The sequence below is a fragment of the Aspergillus thermomutatus genome, assembly GCF_002237265.1.
Source record: "Aspergillus thermomutatus strain HMR AF 39 chromosome Unknown NODE_10, whole genome shotgun sequence".
In the NCBI taxonomy this organism is placed as follows: Eukaryota; Fungi; Ascomycota; class Eurotiomycetes; order Eurotiales; family Aspergillaceae; genus Aspergillus; species Aspergillus thermomutatus.
Genome location: NW_020798058.1, coordinates 172597 through 194765, shown reverse-complemented (window position 1 = coordinate 194765; position 22169 = coordinate 172597). Strand labels below are relative to the sequence as shown.

At 50.7% G+C, this 22169-nt stretch overlaps 9 protein-coding genes across 9 annotated transcripts; 1 reads left to right on the top strand and 8 right to left on the bottom strand.

The window, feature by feature from the left end:
• Window positions 1-226: 226 nt before the first annotated feature.
• On the bottom strand, window positions 227-1210 carry atfB (bZIP transcription factor atfB; the record flags this gene model as incomplete). The annotated part of the gene is made up of 1 exon (XM_026763105.1): window positions 227-1210. The coding sequence occupies one exon, from the start codon at window positions 1208-1210 to the stop codon at window positions 227-229; it is 984 nt and encodes a 327-aa protein (XP_026618307.1).
• Window positions 1211-4441: 3231 nt separating this feature from the next.
• CDV56_109454 (uncharacterized protein) lies at window positions 4442-6785 on the bottom strand (the record flags this gene model as incomplete). The annotated part of the gene is made up of 3 exons (XM_026763073.1): window positions 4442-5247; window positions 5327-5641; window positions 5714-6785. 3 exons carry the CDS (start codon window positions 6783-6785, stop codon window positions 4442-4444), a joined length of 2193 nt encoding a protein of 730 aa, XP_026618306.1.
• Window positions 6786-7510: 725 nt separating this feature from the next.
• snf4 (AMP-activated serine/threonine-protein kinase regulatory subunit SNF4) lies at window positions 7511-8650 on the bottom strand (the record flags this gene model as incomplete). The annotated part of the gene is made up of 5 exons (XM_026763059.1): window positions 7511-7696; window positions 7753-7862; window positions 7924-8280; window positions 8349-8450; window positions 8512-8650. The coding sequence occupies 5 exons, from the start codon at window positions 8648-8650 to the stop codon at window positions 7511-7513; spliced, it is 894 nt and encodes a 297-aa protein (XP_026618305.1).
• A 1918-nt stretch (window positions 8651-10568) lies between these two features.
• Window positions 10569-11791, bottom strand: CDV56_109419 (CRAL/TRIO domain protein; the record flags this gene model as incomplete). Its single annotated transcript, XM_026763038.1, has 2 exons — window positions 10569-10900; window positions 10960-11791. The coding sequence occupies 2 exons, from the start codon at window positions 11789-11791 to the stop codon at window positions 10569-10571; spliced, it is 1164 nt and encodes a 387-aa protein (XP_026618304.1).
• Window positions 11792-12172: 381 nt separating this feature from the next.
• Window positions 12173-14335, top strand: CDV56_109404 (DNA-directed DNA polymerase alpha subunit POL12; the record flags this gene model as incomplete). The annotated part of the gene is made up of 4 exons (XM_026763023.1): window positions 12173-12498; window positions 12569-12754; window positions 12803-14105; window positions 14162-14335. 4 exons carry the CDS (start codon window positions 12173-12175, stop codon window positions 14333-14335), a joined length of 1989 nt encoding a protein of 662 aa, XP_026618303.1.
• A 122-nt stretch (window positions 14336-14457) lies between these two features.
• Window positions 14458-15046, bottom strand: CDV56_109394 (Apc13 domain protein; the record flags this gene model as incomplete). The annotated part of the gene is made up of 3 exons (XM_026763013.1): window positions 14458-14555; window positions 14606-14966; window positions 15044-15046. The coding sequence occupies 3 exons, from the start codon at window positions 15044-15046 to the stop codon at window positions 14458-14460; spliced, it is 462 nt and encodes a 153-aa protein (XP_026618302.1).
• Window positions 15047-15665: 619 nt separating this feature from the next.
• CDV56_109380 (translation initiation factor eIF2B subunit delta) lies at window positions 15666-17417 on the bottom strand (the record flags this gene model as incomplete). The annotated part of the gene is made up of 2 exons (XM_026762999.1): window positions 15666-16655; window positions 16737-17417. 2 exons carry the CDS (start codon window positions 17415-17417, stop codon window positions 15666-15668), a joined length of 1671 nt encoding a protein of 556 aa, XP_026618301.1.
• A 612-nt stretch (window positions 17418-18029) lies between these two features.
• Window positions 18030-20156, bottom strand: CDV56_109363 (kinesin-3 family protein uncB; the record flags this gene model as incomplete). The annotated part of the gene is made up of 2 exons (XM_026762982.1): window positions 18030-19711; window positions 19793-20156. The coding sequence occupies 2 exons, from the start codon at window positions 20154-20156 to the stop codon at window positions 18030-18032; spliced, it is 2046 nt and encodes a 681-aa protein (XP_026618300.1).
• Window positions 20157-20969: 813 nt separating this feature from the next.
• CDV56_109353 (uncharacterized protein) lies at window positions 20970-21287 on the bottom strand (the record flags this gene model as incomplete). Its single annotated transcript, XM_026762972.1, has 1 exon — window positions 20970-21287. The coding sequence occupies one exon, from the start codon at window positions 21285-21287 to the stop codon at window positions 20970-20972; it is 318 nt and encodes a 105-aa protein (XP_026618299.1).
• Between the last annotated feature and the right edge of the window lie 882 nt (window positions 21288-22169).

Below are 22169 nucleotides of genomic sequence, written 5' to 3'. Positions count from 1 at the left end.
TCCTTCGCCATAAGGTGAAATAGCAACAGGCTAATACGCAAACCCTTATTTCCATACTTTTCCCAACCAGGCGCCAGTATGGATCATAGTAATAGTAGTAGTAGTAGTAGTAGTAGTAGTAGTAGTAGTAGTAGTAGTAGTAGTAGTAGTAGTAGTAGTAGTCATCAAAGGAAAGCACGAGGTCATAATCACATCAGGGGGGTTCAAAAGCGAGCAATAAAAGAGCTCAAACGTTGATCAAATCGTCGAAGCTGTCGTCGGTCGAAAAGGCATAAGAGTTCTCCGTCAGGACCGAAGCCTCCGAGTCCCGACGGACGGACTGGTCCAGGGACTCGCCGGAACGGGATGGTTCCAGATGCAGCGGGTCATCAAAGCCAAAGGACAGTGCCTGCTGAGGTCGTGGGGTCATTGGTCCTTCCGAAGACGATGCGGCATCCGCCACGTCGGTCAACTCCGGGGCCGCGGTGTCGTTGTAGGTGATCTTCTTCACCATCTGCGCCAGATGGAGCTTGATAGGCTCGTCTCCGCATTGAGCGTGCTTCAGGACTTCGTTCTTCAGTCCCAGGATCTCCGAGCGCAGGCGGGCAATCTCAGACACCAGTTGCTCCTTCTTGTCGGACTGCTCCCTGTATCGCGACTCGAGAAGCTGTGTATGCTCTTTCTTCTTCTGCCGGCATTTGCTGGCGGCCAATCGGTTGCGTTCCAGGAACTTCTCCCGCTTCGCCTTCTCCTGCTGCTGTTCGTCGTACTCGGCCTGGGACATCTTGGAATCGCGAACCTTGCGACGTTTGGAGCTGCCGCCGTGGCTGTTCACGGCCGACTGCTCACAGAAGCTTCTACGATCGCCATGGGTCTGGAAAGTTTGTGCTCCGTTGGTGAATTGGCACTGAGACAGCGAGTACAGATCACCGACCGTGTGAGACTTGTTGTCACCATATGGAGGTGGAGTAGGCTGGCCATTGCGGACATGGGAATGCTTGAGGTCGCGCTCTAGGTTGGGATTGGTGAACATCTGATCGTTCTTTCCGTTCCACGAGGGCATGGAGGAAGAGATTGGACTCATACCCCAGAGGTGCTCTTCCTCAGGGAGAGAGAGTCCAAGGAAGTCACCGGAGAAGGAATTCGGATGAGCAAACGGAGAGGGGCCAGGATTGACAGCATCAGAGCGGCCAAAGGCGGATTGCTCCGGCAACATATTGAGAGTCGACATGGGGAGCGATGGTTGCACGATGCGTTGTACAAGTGGTTTCAGCTGAAGAGTACGCGGAAAAAGACAATGGTATTTGAATTAGGTATGGATGAGAGAAAGCTGTCGAGATGGTATCAAAGAAGCAAGACAGAGAGAAGAAAACAAAGAGAAGAAGCAAGAGTAGATTATCTATAGCAGTAGTGTTTGGAAGCCAGGGGGCTTGATAGGCGGGAGTATAAGTGGCGGGCCGCGAAGTGACAGTTCGATCCGGCCAAACAATCAGAGCGGGAGGGGCGGCGGGAAGGTTTTGCTTGAGACTTTTTAGAGGCAAGGGACAAGGGAGCTGCAGAGGGGGAGAGAATGGGAGTACCGTAGTTTGTGGTACGAGGCGTACGTGGATATCCGATCCCAGAGAAGGAGGGAACGAGGAAAAGGCGAATGAGAAGGGACAGGAGAATATAACCGGGTTGATGAGGGGGAGACGAAAAGGGAATTGACGAAGATGAGTCTAGAATCCGCAGCGAAGGCCAGAGAATGGAGAATGGAGAATGAGAAGGAGAATGAGGATGAGGAAATGGAGGGGTGTGGTCAGATCCGAGTTATTGCAACCAGGGAGCGCGAAAAGCATGGAAGGAGAACAAAGTGGGGGGGGCTAGACAAGAGAGAGAGAAGGCTGAAGAAGAGGAGGAGATCAGTTCAAGGGAAAAGAGGATGATGAAAAGAGAGAAAGAAGCAACAAGTTTTGATGAAACCAGACAGACAGATCAATCACTTCCATGTACAGATGATGGACAGTGGTTGAGGTTGAGGTTGAGATGGAGATTGCAATTGCAACTGCCACTGTCGATGTGGAAGTAGGACAATCATTTACTGGACGACAAACAGCGCACTTAATCTGTTTGATATTTTTCTTTTAATCTTGTTCTTGTTCTTGTTCCCTGTTTATGTCTCTTTAATTGGGAGTAGTAATGTGGTACGTACGGTAGAACAGTAAGTATGTACAATGGAAACTTCTTTTATAAACCCAATGAGGAAAATCGAAAGAACTACACTACATGCTATAGCGTTGTCTATCTACTTCCATTGAGGGAACCCTCCATGACGATGTGATGGCCACCTCTACCAGTCCAGTTGGTGGAGGATGATCTTATAACCTGTGACCATCCAGAACCCAGAACGATGAACTCTAGAGCTATGGAATTGACGGAGATTGATGAGGTTGAAGATGCCGGTAGGGAGCATCATTGGCTGGGAGATAAGCGGAGGGAGCAACATTCATCGATGAAGAGGCCACAGGATAAGGCAACTAATAATCAACGGGGTTCCTTGTTTCCCTACCTTAGCTGGCCGGGGGTCAAGCCATGAATATGATGCCCTGATCCAAGAAAAGCAAAGTACCTTGCTTACACTTCACAGTCCGACGGTACTTCGGTATGGATAAGGTAGGTACTTTCCTAAACAGGCAGGGGCAGCACGGAACTCCACTCTGATTGGCCTGAGTTTTGTTCCGGACAGGTCCTGCCCCCACCAGAGCTGGAAAAGAATGACGTCACTGACAGGCTGACTCAGCATCTTGCCCATCTGATCCGCCACTGGTGCTTACTGCTTCCTCCCAAAGAATGTTCTACCGTCTACCACTGCATGCCTGATGGGGGCCTGAGTAAAGTCCGTACATCCAGTCTTCCACCCTTGCATAGCACACGTGCATCTTCATCCCTCGGTGGCTTATTTCAGGAATATGACAGCTCAACAATAAGAGTTAAGACCACATCAGATGCTCAACACTAAGGTATATACCTACACCATCAACCACGGCATCCCTGCTGTCAACCTCCATAACCATGGAATCAGCCATCATCCAGAGTGAGAAAGGAAATAGATAGATAACTTACAGTTCAGAACATTCATGGCTCAGGCCAGGTATGATGTTCATGATCACGTCACCTCCAGCATCCCGCTCCACTCGGGTCAAGCCTGTCCCAAACACTCCACTGAACAACTAGGTATCTACAGCGTACGGAGTTCTCAGAGTAGATCATTTGGATTTGGATTTGGAACTACAAGTACGGAGTAGAGTACACAAAAGTACCTAACAGAGAACAGAGGACATGCAAGTCCAGAGTCCAGAATCCGAGTCCAGATCCAGAGAATCAGGTTTGCACTGCATCCAAGGGATCATAATCATCACTTTGTCGAGACTCGAGACCGGATTCTGGTCCCCTCCCGGAAAAGGTCCCGTCTACCTTAGATAGGCAAAGGCAAAGGCAAGGTACTCGAGCAGTGGCAGTAGACTCAGTATCAACAACCGGTTCAGAAAGCCGACAACTCACCGTTCAGCGATCGGCATCTGCTCCACCTCGGATCGCTTGTCCTCGTCCAATGCCCAAGGGGCAAAGGCCCTCCCACTAGCCGTTTCATCTTCCACCTAACTCAATTCCAATTCCAACTTCAAGAAACCTGATCTCAGCCATCGTGTCAAGCTGGCAACTGGCAACGGCAACTGGCAACGGCAACTGGCAACTGGCAAATTCCAGAGACACATATTCTTGTCCTCATTCCACGTACTCAAACAGACAACATACATACATACATACACTACGATTTACCTACAGAGTAAAGAACTCAGACCCCTGTCTGCAGTAGGAATACTTGTGGACGTACGGTCGGAACTCCCAGATTAGGGATATGAGACAGTGGTCAGTAGATATATCGAACGCTTGATCCCTGCTTGATCCTGCTTGATCCGCCTTCAGACCTGTTCGAACTTCAAAGGGTCTACTGAACTACCCACTATAACACTCCATATATGGTAGGATTCCTGCCAATAGAAAAGATCTAGAGGGCACTCACCCACCAATGGTATGGACAGTCCTGCAGTCTACATGCTGATGTTTCCTTGTCGTACCCTTGTACTTCCGCCAGGGGTAAAGAGCAGGCAAGCCGCTTGTGTCATCATGATAAAAAGTCCTGCTTGGGCTTGTCTTTTCTTCCCCGCATTCACACTGTCTATCAACTATTTCAGCTATTGCACACGAATCTCGACCAGGATGCCCTTGGCTGTCCGCCTTCTCATTGATCGAATCTCCAGAATGATCGTCTGGTCGGGCTCCACCGCGGCTCAGCCTTGAGTAAACGTCAAGCACCATCAAGTTATCAACAAATCACTCTAGATACAAAGCCCAGAGTACCGTGCCCACAGCCGGCCCGTGAACCAAGCACTGATCGAGGATCAATCACCTGCTCCATCCACTGCTATCCTGAACCCTCAGACGACCAAGATATTGTAAGTCGCTCCGGCACGTGGGCTTGATCTTCCCAGACCCGCAATTGGCGACTCACCGCTCGCCAGTTCGCAATCAGCATCATCGCCACATACGTGCGATTCGTCTCAAGTATGCGCAGGGTCTCCAGATCATAAGCACCTTCTTCCGGCCCTTGATCCGTCAGCAGGGGCCCGAAGATCTGGCCCAGCCCCTCCAATATCTGCGATCGCGTGACGAATCCAAGTTTTCCAACATCAGTCTTGAACCCGTGCCGCTCATACTCCAACAATCGTCTAGTTTCATGTACGTAAAAGGCACATAGCCCGAAAACAGCGCACATCAGCTCCAGTTGCATTGGACTCGCCAACGCTAGAATGGCAAGGCCAATCGCTTTGATCCTGGTGTACCTCGCTTGGGTCAGTCCTCCGAGACAGCTACGCGTCCTTTTGGGCCTTTGGTCGGGGCTGTTGAGCTTGTCCTCCAAGGAAGGAGTCTTGCTGTAGATATCCAACAGGGCGTTGTACAGGTATGTGGATCCCAAGATGCCCCCAGGAAGCCCAGCGAGCAGGCACTTGAACACCCACCCGACGCTGAGGATGTGAGTCGAATGTCGCTGTGACTGGATTGAACTCAGGATACTCATCAATTCGGACGGCATCTCGCCACTTCTCATCGTCATCTGAATCTTGTCCTGCTCTCTCTCCGCAGATAGCACCTGGCTGGCGAAATAACCATATATCTGTGCAGCTGCGCCCAAATCACCCGGATCCAAGAACATGTCTCGTACCAGTGGACCTGCAGCTCGCTTTGGTAAGCAGATGATTCACCTCTGGCCGACTGGCCGATTGATCAACTAAATCCAGGGAATGCATACCACGACATCTCAGATAGGTCGCCGTCGCCACAAAGCACACGGGTAATTTAAGCGCCGTCGGTGCAAAGTCTCCGGGGTAAGCCAAGAAGCTGTGACCCCCAAGGCGAGCTAGAGTTTCCAAAGTCTTTCCAGCAAGTGAATCCATCCGGTAAGAACAGTAAGAGAGGTTGGCAAATGTTTTCATTCGACGCAACTTTCGCTCCTGTGGCATACTCTGGGTCTTAATATGGAAGGTCGATCGCACGGTTCTGATCCGACGAATAATCCTATCCCGCCGCCGAGGCAGCTCCCCCGCAACGTCGCAGGCCCTCGAGACTGATATTCGGGGCAAAATATTTTGTCAGCATGTCCACTGAAATGCCGTCGATGGGGAGCCACCCAACCTACCCGGAATGGGATGAGAATGAGCGCAACCGCCGTCCCCATGGCGTTCAGTATTGCTCAGGGGCAAAGGTTTCAAATTCAGCTTGATAGCTAGATCATTATACGTCATGGCAGCTTTGCGCCGATCGAAAATGTCTGACCAATTGCCTTCATCCAAGCACGATATGGGGAGAGAACTCTCCCGTGACAAGCTTCCCATGATATCCAGGTCGGTGCAGATGACAGGCTTTCTCGCCCTTTTGTTGACATGGAGGTTCAGCGGCTTCTGAGATTCGGTAAGACTATAGTTTGAGCTTGAGTCCCTGCTGGATCGAGAGGTGGCTTTGAATTGGTCTGTGAATGGGTTGGAGTCTGCTCTCAATTGAGGCGATTCCTCAACTTCATCGAAAGGATTCTCGCATGCATATTCCCGTTCGATAATGGGAATCGGGTTGGATGTGTTTCGGGAAGGGTGACGACAGACAGTCTCGGTTGTGAGGTCAGAATTGACAGACTCGAGAGTCTTGTCACTGACTCTGCGGGACTCCTGGTCTTCATCTCCATTCTTGTCTATACCAGAGTCCTCATTGGAGTGAATGCATCCAGAATTCGATTTTGCGCCGTGAAGGGTACAGTCATTGTGTCGAGCCCACCCCCCAAGTCGCATCAGCGATTTCCGGTGCCGAGGCTTGCGAGAGCGAAGGGACGTCATAAACCCTGCAAGTCCTTTCGAGCCTGGCACTGAATGCTGTGATACTGTGAATGCTTGTTGCGAGTCCGCTTTAAGACATGGATATTTCGAGGAAGGGTCGGAGTCACCAGAAGCAAGTGCCTGTTCGAGACTCCCACCTGATGTGGCGTTAGACCCAGGCTCATTGACATGATACTCCTTGGAACAGTGGCCATTGTTGGTTGTGTCGGTTTCGATTGTACATTGCTCATTCGAGGCTTGCTTTAAAGACGGATTCGTTCGGTGAGCATCCTGTGTGACACCACCCGATCGTGTGCGGCGTATCGGGTTCCATGATGGCCTGCCCTCTGAAGGTTTCTCGTTGCCTTGCTCTGAGGCTCTAAAGAAAGTATTGAAGAGTCCCATTCTCAACTGAGAAAGAAACGTTCGTCTAGCATATGAAGCGTGGTCTAATCTCACGTAGACGAGAAATTATCCTTGCCCTCCCCCTGACCGTCAGCATATTGGCGTGGTCACTGTGCGCTTTCCTGAATTGTGGGAGATATTGGGGACAGAAGGCAGGCAGCGAGATCAATGTGCTGTCCTTCGCTCCTTCTTTCCTTGAACTCATCTCAAGAAAAGGGAGGTGTCCACAACAACGGCAATTACCTTCCAGCCTAGGTCTCCTTTATGTCTTGGGGGTCAATTTGCCTCACTGAGTGTTAGGTATATCCCAAAAGAAAAGTCATGACAAAAGGAATGACAGAGGAGAAAGAGAAAAACATGACTTGTTGGAAAATAGAGACGTAGCATCAAAATGAAATCTATTGTTGTCGAGCCAAGCGCCATTGCTAGATCGTTGACAAAACTGGAATACGGCGCAGATGGAGCCCAGGACACCATCCCATTACCTTTCGTGCTTTTTACACAGAACATCATGGCATCCTCAAATAAGGACAAGACAAGAATAACAGTAGGAAAGAAGAAATGGCGTACGGGGGAACATGAATATGCGGCGTAGCCCCTTGTCGCCAGCCAAACCTGATGCTGCAAACCTTAAAATCGATCCGAAGTAGAAGTATATCAACGCCGTTTCCATGCAAGTTTTAGATATATCCGGGACCGCTTGTGCGTAGAAAATCTCTTTGATATCATGATGATTCGTCATTTTCGCCCTCAAGGAGAATATATTGTAAGATATCACTCAGAGTGAGAACACCCTTGAGTCGGAAGTCTCCATCCACCACGACCAGGCGGTGCACGCGAGATTTGCGAATTGTATCGAAAATGGTGTCCAGACCGTCGTTCAGAGAACAGGTGTAAATACCGGGAAATTCCTGAGATTGATGTCAGTATTGAATCGGGGAAGGCTGTAGAATGAAGAAAAACGTACCGCATTTCGTTTCTTCAAAGCTTCGCCGACCGTGAGACTGAGGTCGTCATATACGCCTCCTTTGATCAGTGTGATAACATCTACTGCTTCAAAGACATTGTAGACAACACCTGGGAGTTCCTGGTAAGCCCGACACTGGAGTTGACATGCGAGAAGACAATTCGAGCATACCTTCCGAGTTCAGAATGGGCACGCTAGATATACTCCGCTCCACGAGTATGTGGATGACATCGATTACTGGTGTATCCATTGACGCCGTGGCGATGTTATCATAGGTGCCCAACAGAATTTCCCCAAGCGGCTTCTTTAACTTTTGTGTGTCACCGACATTGACAGCCACGAACTTGAGTATTCGATACTGAGTCACCACGCTGAGAACATGAGGCCGGTCCGTTTGGCTATCATTTGTAACGAGAGGGATTCTGCGAGCGCGGGATTCGAGCATGCGCCGACAGGCCTCGTAAAGCGGCCGTTCTGGGTCGATCGAAATAGTTTCTGGCGGAGCAACACCAAGAGCCTTTTCCACCTCTGCGACAATTGTTCAGTTTCATGTTGCACAGAGTCAATTCACAAGTATCGAGACACGAGACACGCACCTCGAAGACTGTCCAGTCGGAATTGGTCAATCTGGTCCAGTGCCGCGGGATTTTGAAAATAATACTGTATGACGTTGATGTAGTCGGAAGTGGTCAGAAGACCTGCAAAGGTCGAGGTCTTCGAATCCCATAACGGAGCTGATACGATACCTGTAGGTTACACCGCGCACACCCAACGTAGTCAGCTTATTGTGTTCCAATCTGGACCGTAGAAATATTGGGATAGTTGCGGCCTTCGGAGGGTATTTCGGGGGCATTCCGAGGGACCACTCCCGTAAGCAGGAAGAGTGTATACATGCCATTTTGAATCAGGATATTCAAACTCTCCTTGACAGAGAGGGAAGTATCGAATATGATGAGCCGGAAACTGAGCGGAAGAACATCGTAACTGGTGCGGACTTTGAGGAAGTTACGGATGGCACACTACCCCATATCCAAGGAAGAGAACCGTTAGCCAAATTGCGTTTAAATCGTCATCGCTTGAGACAGACGGAGAATGCAATGACAAAATGTGCCGCATGAAGAGCTCTAATTCTCGAAGATCCCGCCAGATATAAAGACCCAACCAGTGATACATGGGGCACGTGGGATGATTTTGGATAACTTGAGCACTTGCAAGGAAGGCATTACAATATAAAAAAAAAGTAATAATTGCAAACGACAAAAGGTGACCAAGAAGAGCAAGAAAAAAGCAAATAGAGGGGTAAACTCACTAGACCCTCACGTTCTTCCCGATCAATTGCCCTCTCGGGCTGAGCTGGGGGCATTGGATGTGATAAACCTCGCGGCCGAAGGTAGGATGAGGGCTGCACGAAAGGGCCCTCGTGACCGTGGACGAGATTACGATCAGTCGTCGAGAGAGTAATGGTGGTAGTAGTGGTGGTGGTAGTGTTGGCGGAGGTGGTAGCATGCGCGGCAGTGGGAGTCGTAGTGTCGTTGGCCGTTGCGGTTGCGGTGGTGGGTTCGGGCGGCAAGCTGTTTCTGCCCGTGGGGGGCTGCTGCATCATCCACTGTGAAGCAGGATCCGCCATCATCATCAGAATAATAATATTATTAATTAGGATAAAGGGAAGGGGATGGACTGCCTTGGTCTATTGCAAGGAGAGCCGCATGAAGAGGATGGGGTTTGTGGTCAACTAGGACGCCTTAGGATGGCTGCGGTTGCAAATGAGGATCACTGGATTTTGTTTGCTTCTTTCTCTGCTGCAGCTTAGCTTGTCCTTGACCGGGGATACAATGGATTGCCGCCCTTGCCGCGTTGGGTTCTCAAGATGGAAGTACTGTAAAGCTAGATGGGAGTTGGTCCGGTGAGAAACTTGTGATATTCGCGCCCTGACAGGCAAGTTGAGCTGTAGTGATCTCGATACACGTCCTCCCGGAGACGGACCTACAAAAGGTATGAGCTGAGAAAGAGAATAAAACAAGACAGAATAGGACTAGATAGACAAGGGGATGCTGTTGGCTTTCCGGATCGGCAGGTCCTTTTGCTAAATGTAGGTTAGACTATAGAAGGACATCTGGAGACTTGATTGTTACTATTTAACAGTTGCCCAGAGATGGAGAACGGTGCTGGATTATCTGGACTGCGGAGTCGTGGATGACGGTATCCTCCATACCTCTGAACGAGCAACACTAAGACAGCACTGTGGTCTCAATGGTCATTGAAAAGCACAAATATATTCAGACCTAGTATGGGGACTCAAAATATACTACTCTAGACCAGAATCCCATTAAATATTGTTGCTTCTCACACCCATATCCAAATGATTGCCCCGCCATGACACGTGACTCTCAATGATTGCATGACAGCATCGATTGTATCTCAAATTTATAGGTGCAGATCTATATACATGCCGCTCTTCCCAGAGTATGATATCTTAACGAGCATGTGATATAAGCATCTATCAGTCCGAAAGCAGATAGACGAGCCTCAGAATATCAACAAGGCGTGAAAAAGAATGTGTGTTGGCGGGGGGTTGGGGGGAAGAAGAAGCCATTAATCATAGACAAGGCTGAAGGTCAAGCAAGTATACAGCCGACTTTCCAGCAGAGAAAGACGCCCAGTGTTGCACAAATACTTCCAGCAACACGCTAAGCAATTATTAGACGCTTGACCAACATGTACAAAAACAGGAAGAACAACGAAGGGACGGCGCATAAGTAATTGCCGTAGGAGGTTGTGTTCGAGTCAAAGAAGTCCGGTGATGCCTCAAGCTCCGGTCATGACTTCTCGCCAGACCCGTTGGGACCCTCGGTCTGTGACAGACTGGGGCTGGTACCGGTCTTGAGATAATGCTCAAACTCTCCGATACGTTTGCCTCCCTGAATCCAGCGCTGTCGGTACTCGTTCCTCCTCTTACCGGCCAGCTGATTCAAAGTCGGCCAGTAAATGGAATGATCATATCGAAATTCCACATCACCACCTACGGATTTCATCAGGTGACCGGCAGGCACATGCTGCCGAAGATCTTCGTTGAACTTCAATTTCTCCCGAGTCAATGGATCGATAAACGGAGTGATCAGCTTGAAAAAGCCCCAGATGACGAACGGCACTACGATCCCAAGGCAGTCAGACAATTGAGTAGACCATCAAACCAGCAGAATCACTTACCATTTATGACCAATGCCCGCCCCAGTCTCTCCGGATAGTGGTTTTGAAGAATGTTGAGCGTCTGCTTAGCTTGACCGATACTCGCGTTCTGCCCAGACTTGGTCTCATTGAAATTCACGATAAGGGCCAAAGTTTCCTGGTCCGGCCCCATAAGGTCGATCACGCGCTCCAGCATGAAGACCAGGTGCTCAACCTGGCGGTCACTCTTCTCTGTGTTCTGGTTGGATGGCAAGAGGTAGAGACAGGGTCGTGCATGAATGTCGTATCCGAGGATGACCTGCTTTCCTGTCTCGTTCTCAATCGAGATGTAGTCCGGGGTCAGCTTTTCCAGGCCATATTCGCGCCGCCAAGTGAGAGTGCGCTGTAGCCGGGTGATGGCTTCGGCGACATTCCATTTCGTAGCGCGCAAGTACCGCAGAAGACATTCCCGGGTCAAGAACATGCGCTCATCGTCTGTGATTGGCGCTGCGGGAGCATTTTTTGCAGATGTTGTCGGAACAGTGGACCATTCGGAAACCGCCCTCAGGACTGCCTCATATTTCGATTGCTGATCAGGGGTAAGCCGAGCAGGAGCCGCTGGTTTTGCTGTATCAAGAGGGCGGGGGAATGGCTTCTGAATCAGGCCATCAGCAGCGGAAGAGGGGAGGTTCAATTCAATATCTTTCTCATCGTTCGCACTAATATCTGAAGGCGGAACCTGAGCCGAAGGTTGCAATGTAGTCGCAGCAGAGTTTTGATCCTCAACTGACGGAGACGACAAAGCTGGAGCTTTGGCCTGTGAGTCGGTGACTGGCGCTGTAGTAGCAGCGGGAAATTCTGACGGTGCACTCATTGTGATCGAGATTATGCTTTCAAACCAAGTTTCTATATCTCGTAAATCTAAGCGTCAAAAGGTCTAAACAAATGCTGAAGCTATGTCACAGAATGTAAGAACTTTTCCTTTTTTTTGCTTTTCCCTAGCAGCGTCACCGAATGCCAGCAAGCCTCATCGAGATCGACAGGCCCACTGAACGATAACAATAGACCGATTAGTGATTACGGCGCAGAATATCAGAAAGCAGTAGGCGGTAACCACTTAATGGGCGTCGCGTGCCCCACGCGTGTCTGACGCGTTTTGTCTATGGTTCAAGTTACAGCAACCGACAATGCAATTGCTCGTTCTTGCTGCATCAAAACCACCTCGATATCGATATTGCAACCGAAGTTGATAAATATGGACGATGCTACAGCAGAGCTCAATGAGCTCTTCGCAGCCGCGTCGCCAGATGGGCTACCCAAGGATGTCCTTGCGGAGTTGCAGTCTATACTGCGTGTCCATTCGATCCCCCCACAGGAGCTCTTCTATAAATGGGAATCGTACTGCCTGAAGATGGGTGCAGAAGACACCAAGCTGAATCTGGAGACAGTTCGGTTATTCAAGCGTGATGTCCAGGAAGCATTGGAGAGAGAAAGTCGAGGAAAGGCAGGCAGACAGACAGAGAAACGAAGCGCAGTGACAGCGACGCCGCGAGCTGCAAATGCGTCCGATGTTTTCGGAATGTAAGGCTATTGAAGTATTCATACTACTATTTCGTCATATCGGAAGCGCTTATCAAGCACTCTTACTTAGATTGGACGGATTGACACCCAACGCCCATGGTCGGACTCCGAATAGTGTGAATGGCTCGGCGAAACGCAAATCAGACTTTGGATCTCCTTCGCTTTCGAAGGTCGGAAAGACCGACAATGACAAGACTCCGAACTCAAAAACCGCTTCAATAGCTGTGAACGGTGGCGGTGCAGTCGATGGATTACAGTATGGATCAGTCTCGTGCGGTCTGAGGGCTTGACTGACTGAGAACAGATTCGTGCCTTTCTCGGAACGACCCAATCCCGGACAGACCATCGAAACCCTTAATGCGCATTTGTCCATGCCCGAGACGCCAATGGCACCTTTTTCAGAAGCCAGGATAAGGCCCACTGCGAACACGGACCTCAAGAAGTTCGGTTATAAACCGATGGCGATGCGGGTTTCTGAAGCATCCGAAATTTTGGACGATCGGATCGATGAATTCACCGAAATCTACCAGAAGGAATATGAAACGGAAGATGTCAACTTTGGCAGCGCCGCTATTCAGAGCACAAGCGAGATTATTGCTGTCGGACGCATTGCTTCGGACAGCTTGGAAGGGAAGCTAAATCCAGCGTCACTTGTTCTTGAGACCTCCAGACGAACAGGCGCTGGTCTACGTGTACCATTGAATTTGGATTCAGTACCTTCAGCGAACTTTTTTCCCGGACAGATAGTTGCGCTGAGAGGGATCAATGCCTCAGGGAACTATTTCTCCGTCAAGGAGGTGTTGCCCCCACCCCTACTACCGCCTGCGGCGTCGTCTGCGGTTACTGTGGACGGCATCAATCAGAGGCTCGATGACGCCGGCTCTACCTCGCCATTGAATGTCTTGATCGCGTCTGGGCCATACACAGCAGATGACAATCTCGCTTTTGAGCCGCTACACGAGATCTGTCAGAAAGCCGCTGAGAACTATGCGGATAGTCTTGTACTGATGGGGCCGTTTTTGGATATTGAGCATCCACTGTTGTCGTCAGGGGACTTTGACCTGCCCAATATGAAAGGATATGACCCTGACACTGCCACATTGGCAACCGTGTTCAGGCACTGCATCACAGCGCCGCTACAGAAACTCGTCGCAGCTGTGCCCAGCATTACGGTCGTGATGATACCGTCCGTTCGGGATGCACTGAGTAAGCACGTCTCCTGGCCGCAGGAGCAGTTGCCCAAGAAGGAGCTCGGGTTACCAAAACAGGTCCGGATGGTATCCAATCCCGTGACATTGTCCTTCAACGAGACCGTCATCGGCATGTGTTCGTATGACGTGCTATACGATTTACGACGGGAGGAGGTCCTGCACGGCAAACCCAAGGAAGGCAGCCTCCTGACTCGGTTGCCCAAATATCTCATCGAACAACGGCATTTCCTCCCCATGTTCCCTCCCTCTTCCCGCGAGAATCTTCCCAAACCGGCAACGGAAAACGGTGTTGCGACGGGAGCCATGTTAGACCTCAGCTATTCCAAGCTAGGAGAGTGGTGGAATGTACGACCGGACGTGTTGATTACCCCGAGTCTGCTTCCCCCATTTGTCAAGGTATTTCCCCCAGTGTCTTTCGCTCTCGTTCTCATTTCTAACACCGTTTCATCCAGGTTGTTGACAGTGTCCTGGTGATCAACCCCGGCACATTATCCAAACGACGAGCAGCGGGGACATATGCACAGATGGCGATTCACCCACGCGTAATAGCAGACGACGAACGAGAACAGAAACAGCTAAGTCATAAGCTCTACGAACGGGCACGGGTGGACGTTATTCGCATATAATTGTATATTACCAGCCGCTACACGGCGTTTGGAGTCACGATAGACATGACAATAATAATGACCTTGTTCCCTTTCCCTGAACCCTGGTATCAATAATGAAAATAAACCATAACACCTCGCTCTCAAAGAAACACCCAAAACACGAAATCGAACCCTCGACCCACACTAGGGTCCATCACCGCAGACAAACCGTCCTCTTCCCACCCATCAACCTTCCCGCCTGCTTAACCCTCACCTTCACCTTCACCTTCCCACCCCCACTCCCTCCACCAGCAACCAACCCCTCCAACCCCAAATCCCTCCAAACAGGCTCCCTCTTCCGCTCCATCGCCCTCGTGATACCAAACGCTGCATGCTGGTCCGGCACCACATCATCCTCATCCTCCGGGTTGGGCGGCTGATACTGCGGCAGCACATAGATCTCTTCGATTGGCAGGTATGACGGGACCAGCGTCGGCGAGGAGGAGCCGTACGTGACGCCGTGGCTATAGCCGTGCTGGTAGAGGTGGGAGGCGGAAGCGGACGCGGTCACGTTGGCTGTTTGGGAGGTGTGTGGGCGGGTGAATTCTTCAAAGTAGTCGGCTAGCCGGGGATGATGCATGTGGATGTTTGTGGGGGAGGAGTCTTTGCTCTGTAGAGGGTCGGGGTCAGTTGGGTGGTTATTACGGAGTATGTTTCGATGGATTGGTGGTGGGGATGAGGACTAACCATTTTGGATTGCGGCGAATATCGAAATAGAACTCTTATTGAAGTATAATTTGCTGTGATGAGGCTCGACGAATTTCAAATGCGAGGCGAATATGAGTTCCCTGAATGTTTGTTTGGCACGATGAGAGTACAGTAGCGATGAAAGAGCCGTGATAAGAGCTGGTAGTTACCTCCGTACACCGCCTTCTCAATCGATTCCTGTCTTGTTGCCTGAGGCGGCTATCTTCAAGATGTCACGAGAGGCATCATGTCTTGAATTACAAAACATCTTGTTACAAAGGAGCATAACCAGATGATAAACTTTTCTCTAATTGACCCGCTAAGCTGCATGAATAGCCGAATATCATTACACAATTGAAAAGTCAAAACCAAGTAGTAGATCCTTTGCCCAGACCGAAACCATGCAGGATGCAGATCCGATACAACGGATACTTGCAGTAGTCCTGTCAACTGACGCAGCTGTCATCCTTCATTTTCGAAATCAATGCACTGCGATGTGGATCATTCAGATGACCAATTATCTTTTTCCCCGAACAGGGCCCGAAGGAATGTCAGATTCGACAGAGAAGTGTCATCAACCTATGAGCAGATTCCTTTTTTGATTTGAAATAGCCACACCATTTCACATATTTGTGCTCATCCGGTGCACGATTGGGACGGCACTTGGCGGCAGGCTGCCCATTTCGGTAACGACCATGTCAACATACTCGGCCGGTGTCACATCGTACATGATGTTCAAAAGTTGCAGGTTGGGAGTGTCTCTCCAGTCTTTCAGAGGCGAAGTCCCTTGTGTGACCGCAGTAGACTCGGAAGGGCTGGGATTCGCAGCGGATTTGTTGCCCTTCTTGGGCTCTGGTTGAGCAACGGCAGCCGGGTCAGGCAGACCTGTCACTTGCTGCAAAGGCTCGTTCATTACCAGCTCGTCCGCGTCGGCAATTTCGTTGACGACGATGCTGTCAAGAGCAACTCGGTCCGTGAACTTGACGGTCTCACAGCATACAATGACGGGGACTTCCACACCACCGGCACGCTCCTTGGCGGACATGGCGACCAGCGCCGTGCCGACGCGGGAGTACAACCGACCATTGCTGGTCATCGCATGGGCACCGAGGAACACTTTGGTAGCGTCCTTGATGGCATGGCTGATGCCGTTGACGAGCGAGTACTGAACCTCGAGACCCGCCTTGGCTAATGTCCGAGCCATGTTCTTGCCCTCGAACAGCGGACGAGAGTCGATGATGGATACCCGGAACTTCTTGCCTTGCTTGTGTGCGGTGAGAAGGGTTTGCTTGACAATCGAGCTGCCGGCGTATGTCACAATCACATCGCCATCCTGGATTTTCTGCGCGGCACTGTCCGCAATGACCTGGTCTGCAACCGTGATCTTTTCGCGGATGAAGCTGTCGATAAAGTCGCTTAGCGACGCCTTGGCACTCGCCTCTGGGACGGAGGGGTCAATCGAGGAAATAGCCAGCTTGAGCGCACGAATAGCATTTCCCTGGCTGATCGAGAGAGGGCGGCAAGTGGAGAGATAGGTGATCTGGTGGGAGAGGTGGGTAGTCAAGTGACGAGCCAAAGAGGTACCAAGAGGCGTTGTGTAGGACTCGATCACCTTGGAACGAAAAACCACATCAGCATCAACCCCAATTCAAAAAAAGCGTATTCAACAAAAAGGAAAAGAAAAAGAACATACCCTCTTGAACGCCAACAACGTCGCTACGCACCGCGCACTGCTCCCACAAATCACATAATCCCTCATCTGCAACCCCAAAGCCAACACAGCAGGATGCACCTCCTTGCCCGCCCCAGCAACCGTAGTCCTCCGCTGCTGCCCATAAAGGTGTCCAAAAACAGCCACGCTCTTATCCTCCTGCTTCTTCTTCTGCTCCGCAACCCCCGCAGCCTGCGCAGAGCCCCGACGCGGCAGATACCCCCGTCCCTTCTGCGACTGCGCCGCAGCAGCAGCCTCCTTCCCGCCCGCACCGCCAGCTCCCCCGGCACCGGACTGCCCTTTCTTCGCAAATGGAGGATTCGCGCCCTGCGCCGGCGCCGCACCACCGGCTTGTTCTCTCTCAGCCCTCTCCTTCGCCCTGCGGGCGGCCTTTTCCGCTTTGGCCTTCTTCTTTAGTTCGGCGGGGGTAAGTTTCTCGGATCCTGCACCTGCCTGCGAGGCTCCATCGGCCGAGGACGCGCCCTCTTTGGATTTGGAGGATTGTTTGGCGGGTTTCGATGCGCCACTTGCGGCTCCCTTGGGTTCGCGGGGCGGTTGCTGTTGCTGGGCTTGCATTTCTGAGGTAGGTTGTTGTTGCGCCGGCGCGGTAGTGGCAGATTCTGACGTCGACGAAGGTACTGGCGGGTTGACAGGAGTGGCCATCTCAGGTTTAATTGATTTACCGCGATAACGGAGGCGAGAGGGGCATTGGCGACTTTTCTTGGTGATTGTGGGGGTGGGAGGAAGTCCGGCGGGATCGAAAGCCTCAAGTCACGCCGAAAGTTGAGTCAGAACACCCAAAAGAGGAAAGGCCAAGGCCGGCACTAAGGCAGCCCTAAAATTCAGGCGGTGTAACTCCGTCCTTGCATTTAAATACTGGAAGTGCAATCCAGATCAATGTGCGAATGCCTTCGACGTTCATACTTGGGAGTTGGATGCAGAAAATAAATTATTGGCTTCATTACTATCTCGTTAACCAATTCGTCACGTGTATCGTACTGACATAATATCATCCCATCGTTTCATTGCAGAGTCACAGAAAGAGCACACGCTGTAAGAACAAAAAGGCCTCCAATAAATGCTTCACCAGCAGATATCCGTCACCAGAGACTTGAAGGAAGTTCCGAGTCAGACTATGATCGTCGAGTATCCTGGAATGGCTTTCAAAGGCACAGATAAACACGAACTCCATGAAACTCCAGAGTCCAAACTCCTGCTTGCTCTTGAAATACGACAAAAAAGCCACCCTGAAAGCATTGTGTCCGGCGAGATATCCTAGCGATTATTGGCCAAAACAGCTTCCAGCGCACGACGTCTTTTGCGAGTTTCGTGCTTCTGGATGAATCGAAATCGTTCATGGTCGGAGGCCAGTTTGCGTTTAAACATGTTCAAATCCACCAGCAAGTCTTCCATGTCGGCCTGCATTTCCTGTGCCTTGACCTGACTTGCCTCGATGCGGATCGTGTCATCATCTTCCCAGATGAGGTCGGGCTCTGGTCCTGCCTCAGAAATCGGTGACTCGGGCCGGTTCTCGTTGACCCCGTCATCTGTGTTGCCGCTCTCTTCTCCCAAAGCAGATAAGCCGCTTTTGCGCTTCTCGATGGTTACCAGGGGTATGGGATTCTTGAGGCTGTCCAGTGCGAGTTTCAGATGGTTGCGAAGCGCTTCATTTTCGGTCTGCAGTTGCCGAATCTTGCACTCACTGACCATCTTGGTTTCTTCCATAAGCCTCTGCATCTTCTCTACCTTTTGCTGGTAGACTTCAAGTCGCTCGTTCTGAATCTCGGTTTCCCTTCTGTTAGCAGCGGCCAGGCTCACGCTGAGCTGAAGGGCTCGGATAGTCTCCGCCATTTCTGCAATCTGCTGATCACGCTCCGCGGCAGACACATGGTCCTGGTTAACCCGAGCACGAGTGCGAATACGCTTCGCTTGGTCCGCGTAGCGAAGGGTGGAAAGTGTTTCCTCATAGTCCGAGGGAGAAATGCATGCGATCATTGCGGTTTTCGAGTTGCCGCCAAGACTGTCCTTGAGAAGCCAAGTGAGTATTGAGTCTCGGTACGGCACCACGTCCTTTCCTTTGCGCTTTCCAGAACGCCCATGTTTAGGGTCCGCCAAAGCTGCAATGACTCGACCCAGAGTAGTGAGCGACTTGTTGATGTTGGACCCTTCCCGAAGTCGTTGACCGGTAGCTTCAGTAGACTTGGCTCGTTCGGATCCGGCAAGATCGACCAGCCGAATTCGGGCCGTGCGCTCAGTCGTCTCATCTGTCGAAAGGTCGTGGTGTATCTGCTTCAAGGTGATGGTGAAGACGGCGTGTGACCTGGAAGAAGTGTCATTCATCTTGGTGCTCGCGACGGTGCGAGACACGTCGCCCTTGCGCATGTACTTCATGAGTTCGTTGTAGTTTCTGACAGTAACCTCTGTTAAATCTTTGACATAGGGGCCCTCCGAGGGAGACTCGCGAATGCGGAGGTAATGCGGAGGGTCTGTTCGGGGAACCAGCAGGTCGCGAACATGCTCGTTGTACACTTCAAAATATGACACGCGGACATTGTAGCTGACATCGGGCGACTCGGCACTTTCGATGCGCTGGAATAAGTCTTCGCAGGTCCGAGGTATCAAGCCCGGTTGCTCTGAAGTCCCCATCATGGTATAACTCTTTCCCGAACCTGTCTGCCCGTACGCGAATATGCAAGTGTGGTATCCTTCAAAGTTATGGTCGAGGAATTCCTCGCCGAGACAATTGTAGACGTCCTCCTGGGTGGCGTAATGTTCGTCATTGGCGTCATGGGACCAAAATGAGTTGTCAAAGACAAATGCCTTGTCCTCCAGGACCTTGCCACGAGCTTGAGACTTTGGCTTTCCTTCATCGTCTGGGTCAATCTTGGGCGCTTTGAGCTTGGTCATTTGCGTGTGAGGATCCATCTCGATAAGGCATTCCGCATTGCGCTCAGTTTCTATACCATTCAATGGCCGTTCGGGCCGAGATTAGCTCACTCTATCCATGCCTGTACCTGTGTTTCCCAGCCACGACATACCTCTAGGTAAGAACTTCCTCACACGGACGACGACTTTGACATTACCCCCAGGTGTTGGACTCGACATGCCATCCGAAGGTCTAGCGGGGACAGCGACGCTTTCTCTCGCGCGAAGGGACGGAATGGAGGCTGTAGAACGCAACGTGGCTGCGGAGGCGGAAGTCGACATAGCTGAAGGGCTGGTTATACCTGTGATTGCTGAAGCGCCGCACGACGAGGAGGAGATGTGGGAGCCAGGTCCGGTGCCGTGGCCGAGATGGTGGTAGAAGCGTGGGTCCAGCGCCATGTCTCGACTGTGTTCCTTCAATAAATGTATAAAATGAGTGATGAGCTCACGGTAGCGCTGGGTCAGGTGATGGTACATACAAACAGCTGTACCAGCAAAAGAAGGAAAGAGTGAAGTTGCAGCGGGCGGCTGTGAATAGAGGAGGATCGATGGAATCTTAGTTTAAAAAGTCGTCGCTGGCAGAGCCTTCCTTCGGCGCAAGAGAGAAATTTAGATCAATTTAATTGCGCGAAATATTGTAAGAAGTAAATCAAGATATCCTGGTCTCTTGATGTCGGATTCATCAACTGTACTGCCTACATGGGGGTAAACAGAGAAGTTGTCAAATCAGAGGGACTTCTGCAATGGAAATTGAAAGAAAGAAACATGCAGCAACAGCATAAGAGATGAGATTCAAAGGACAAAGGCCTGAAGTCGCAAAAGCGATCAGGGATGACAAGTTGAGTCCACCAAAGGTGGATTTCCGGCTGTCGTGAAGCTGAATACTCTCAGGCATCGTTTGGATTTTGCCAGAATGGGATTGCGGGTGCCTGAGGCACCGGGATCCCGATATGCTGCCATGGGTTGCCATAGCAATAAGACAAGCCTCGGATTTATCACCGCTCCTATGAGCGCTTTCTACAGATTCATACTGTTAAAAGGCACCAATCCTAGGTCCTGGAAGAAAGATCCTTCCCCGTCGATTGAGCTTGGTTTTCAACTATGACCTACGACCCGGACTACTCGTGAAGCAATTGCTAAATCTAGTCATAGCGAGGTATAAGGGTAATTTGATTTCATATTTTACGACCTCTGCGAATATGCGAAAGTACACATTGTTCCTTGACAAGAATTCACATGTCCGTCATATCGAGTGACTGGAATGTACACAGCCGATGAGGAGTCGTCGACTTAGTCAAAGTCTGCATTGGCAGCCTCGTAGTCATCGGCCTCGTCTTGGGTACCCTTGTGCTTGGTCATCTTTTCATAGTCGGTATACGCCATATCAGGCACCGGGTTGCCGTCCTGGTCCATGGTGGTCTCGAAGTTCTCGACTGGCGTCCACTCCTCACCAGCAGTAGCCTTCGCAACCCTGCTTTGAGCCGAAGAAGCCTGAGCACGCATCCGAGCTACAGCCTTGCGGTCTTGGGTGGTTTGGTTGCGCAGACGACGGGTCTGGCTGTCCCTCTCAGGGAAGCGCACAGCGGTCTCAGTTTTCGATCCCGCCATTTTGACTATGTGACCTGTGTGATCTGGAGAAGTTAATATCAGCTGGCAAGACATTCTATAAGTCCTCTTGCTGAAGGTGTTCTCAAAATGACGGACGTGGGTGAGCTAGCCGATCTTACTCACCAACCTATACAATGTTATTCTGGTGCAGCTTCGATTGTTCAGATTGTGTTTGAACAAAAGGGTTGCCTCCGATACGGCTCTGTTATATTCGATCACACAAGAGAGGTGGCGTCGATGACACGACGATGACGCCCACACTCAGCAACATCAGCTTCTCCGCACAAAGATATCATTTGTGGCCATTCCACTTGCAGCCATCGTTTGTGCCACTGATTCTTTGATATTCTCGAAGGAGGAATGTCATGACTGGCTGTTGTATGAGTGATATCATTTGACTTTATTGAACTGGAGTCGCGTGCCAATCTACGACAAATGTCTGCGCGATTTACTCCTGAGGGACCCTGATACTTCCTTTCAAGGGTTCTTGTTCCTTTCACTACCATATGAGGATGCAAGATGTCGAAGCAGCTGTGCCGAACACATATGGGTTGCTTGCAATGAAGGACAACAGGGTAACTATGTTACTAAAGTTTAGTCGCCATCCCCAGGTGGCATCCTCATGTACGCCTCCTCTCGACCATGTGTGGACGACTGGAAGGTTGGTGGACTGGCCTAGAACTCGAGACATCTCTAGATAGCGTATAGCTCGAGACTGATCTCGTCTAGGGCATGCTCGAATGTTATTATTTTCATCAAATATCCATGAAGAGGATGTTTGACAGTTTGATTGCCATGTGATCCAAGTTGCCTTGTTGCCTTGTTGCCTTGTTGCCTTGTTGCCTTGTTGCCTTGTTGCCTTGTTGCCTTGTTGCGTTGATG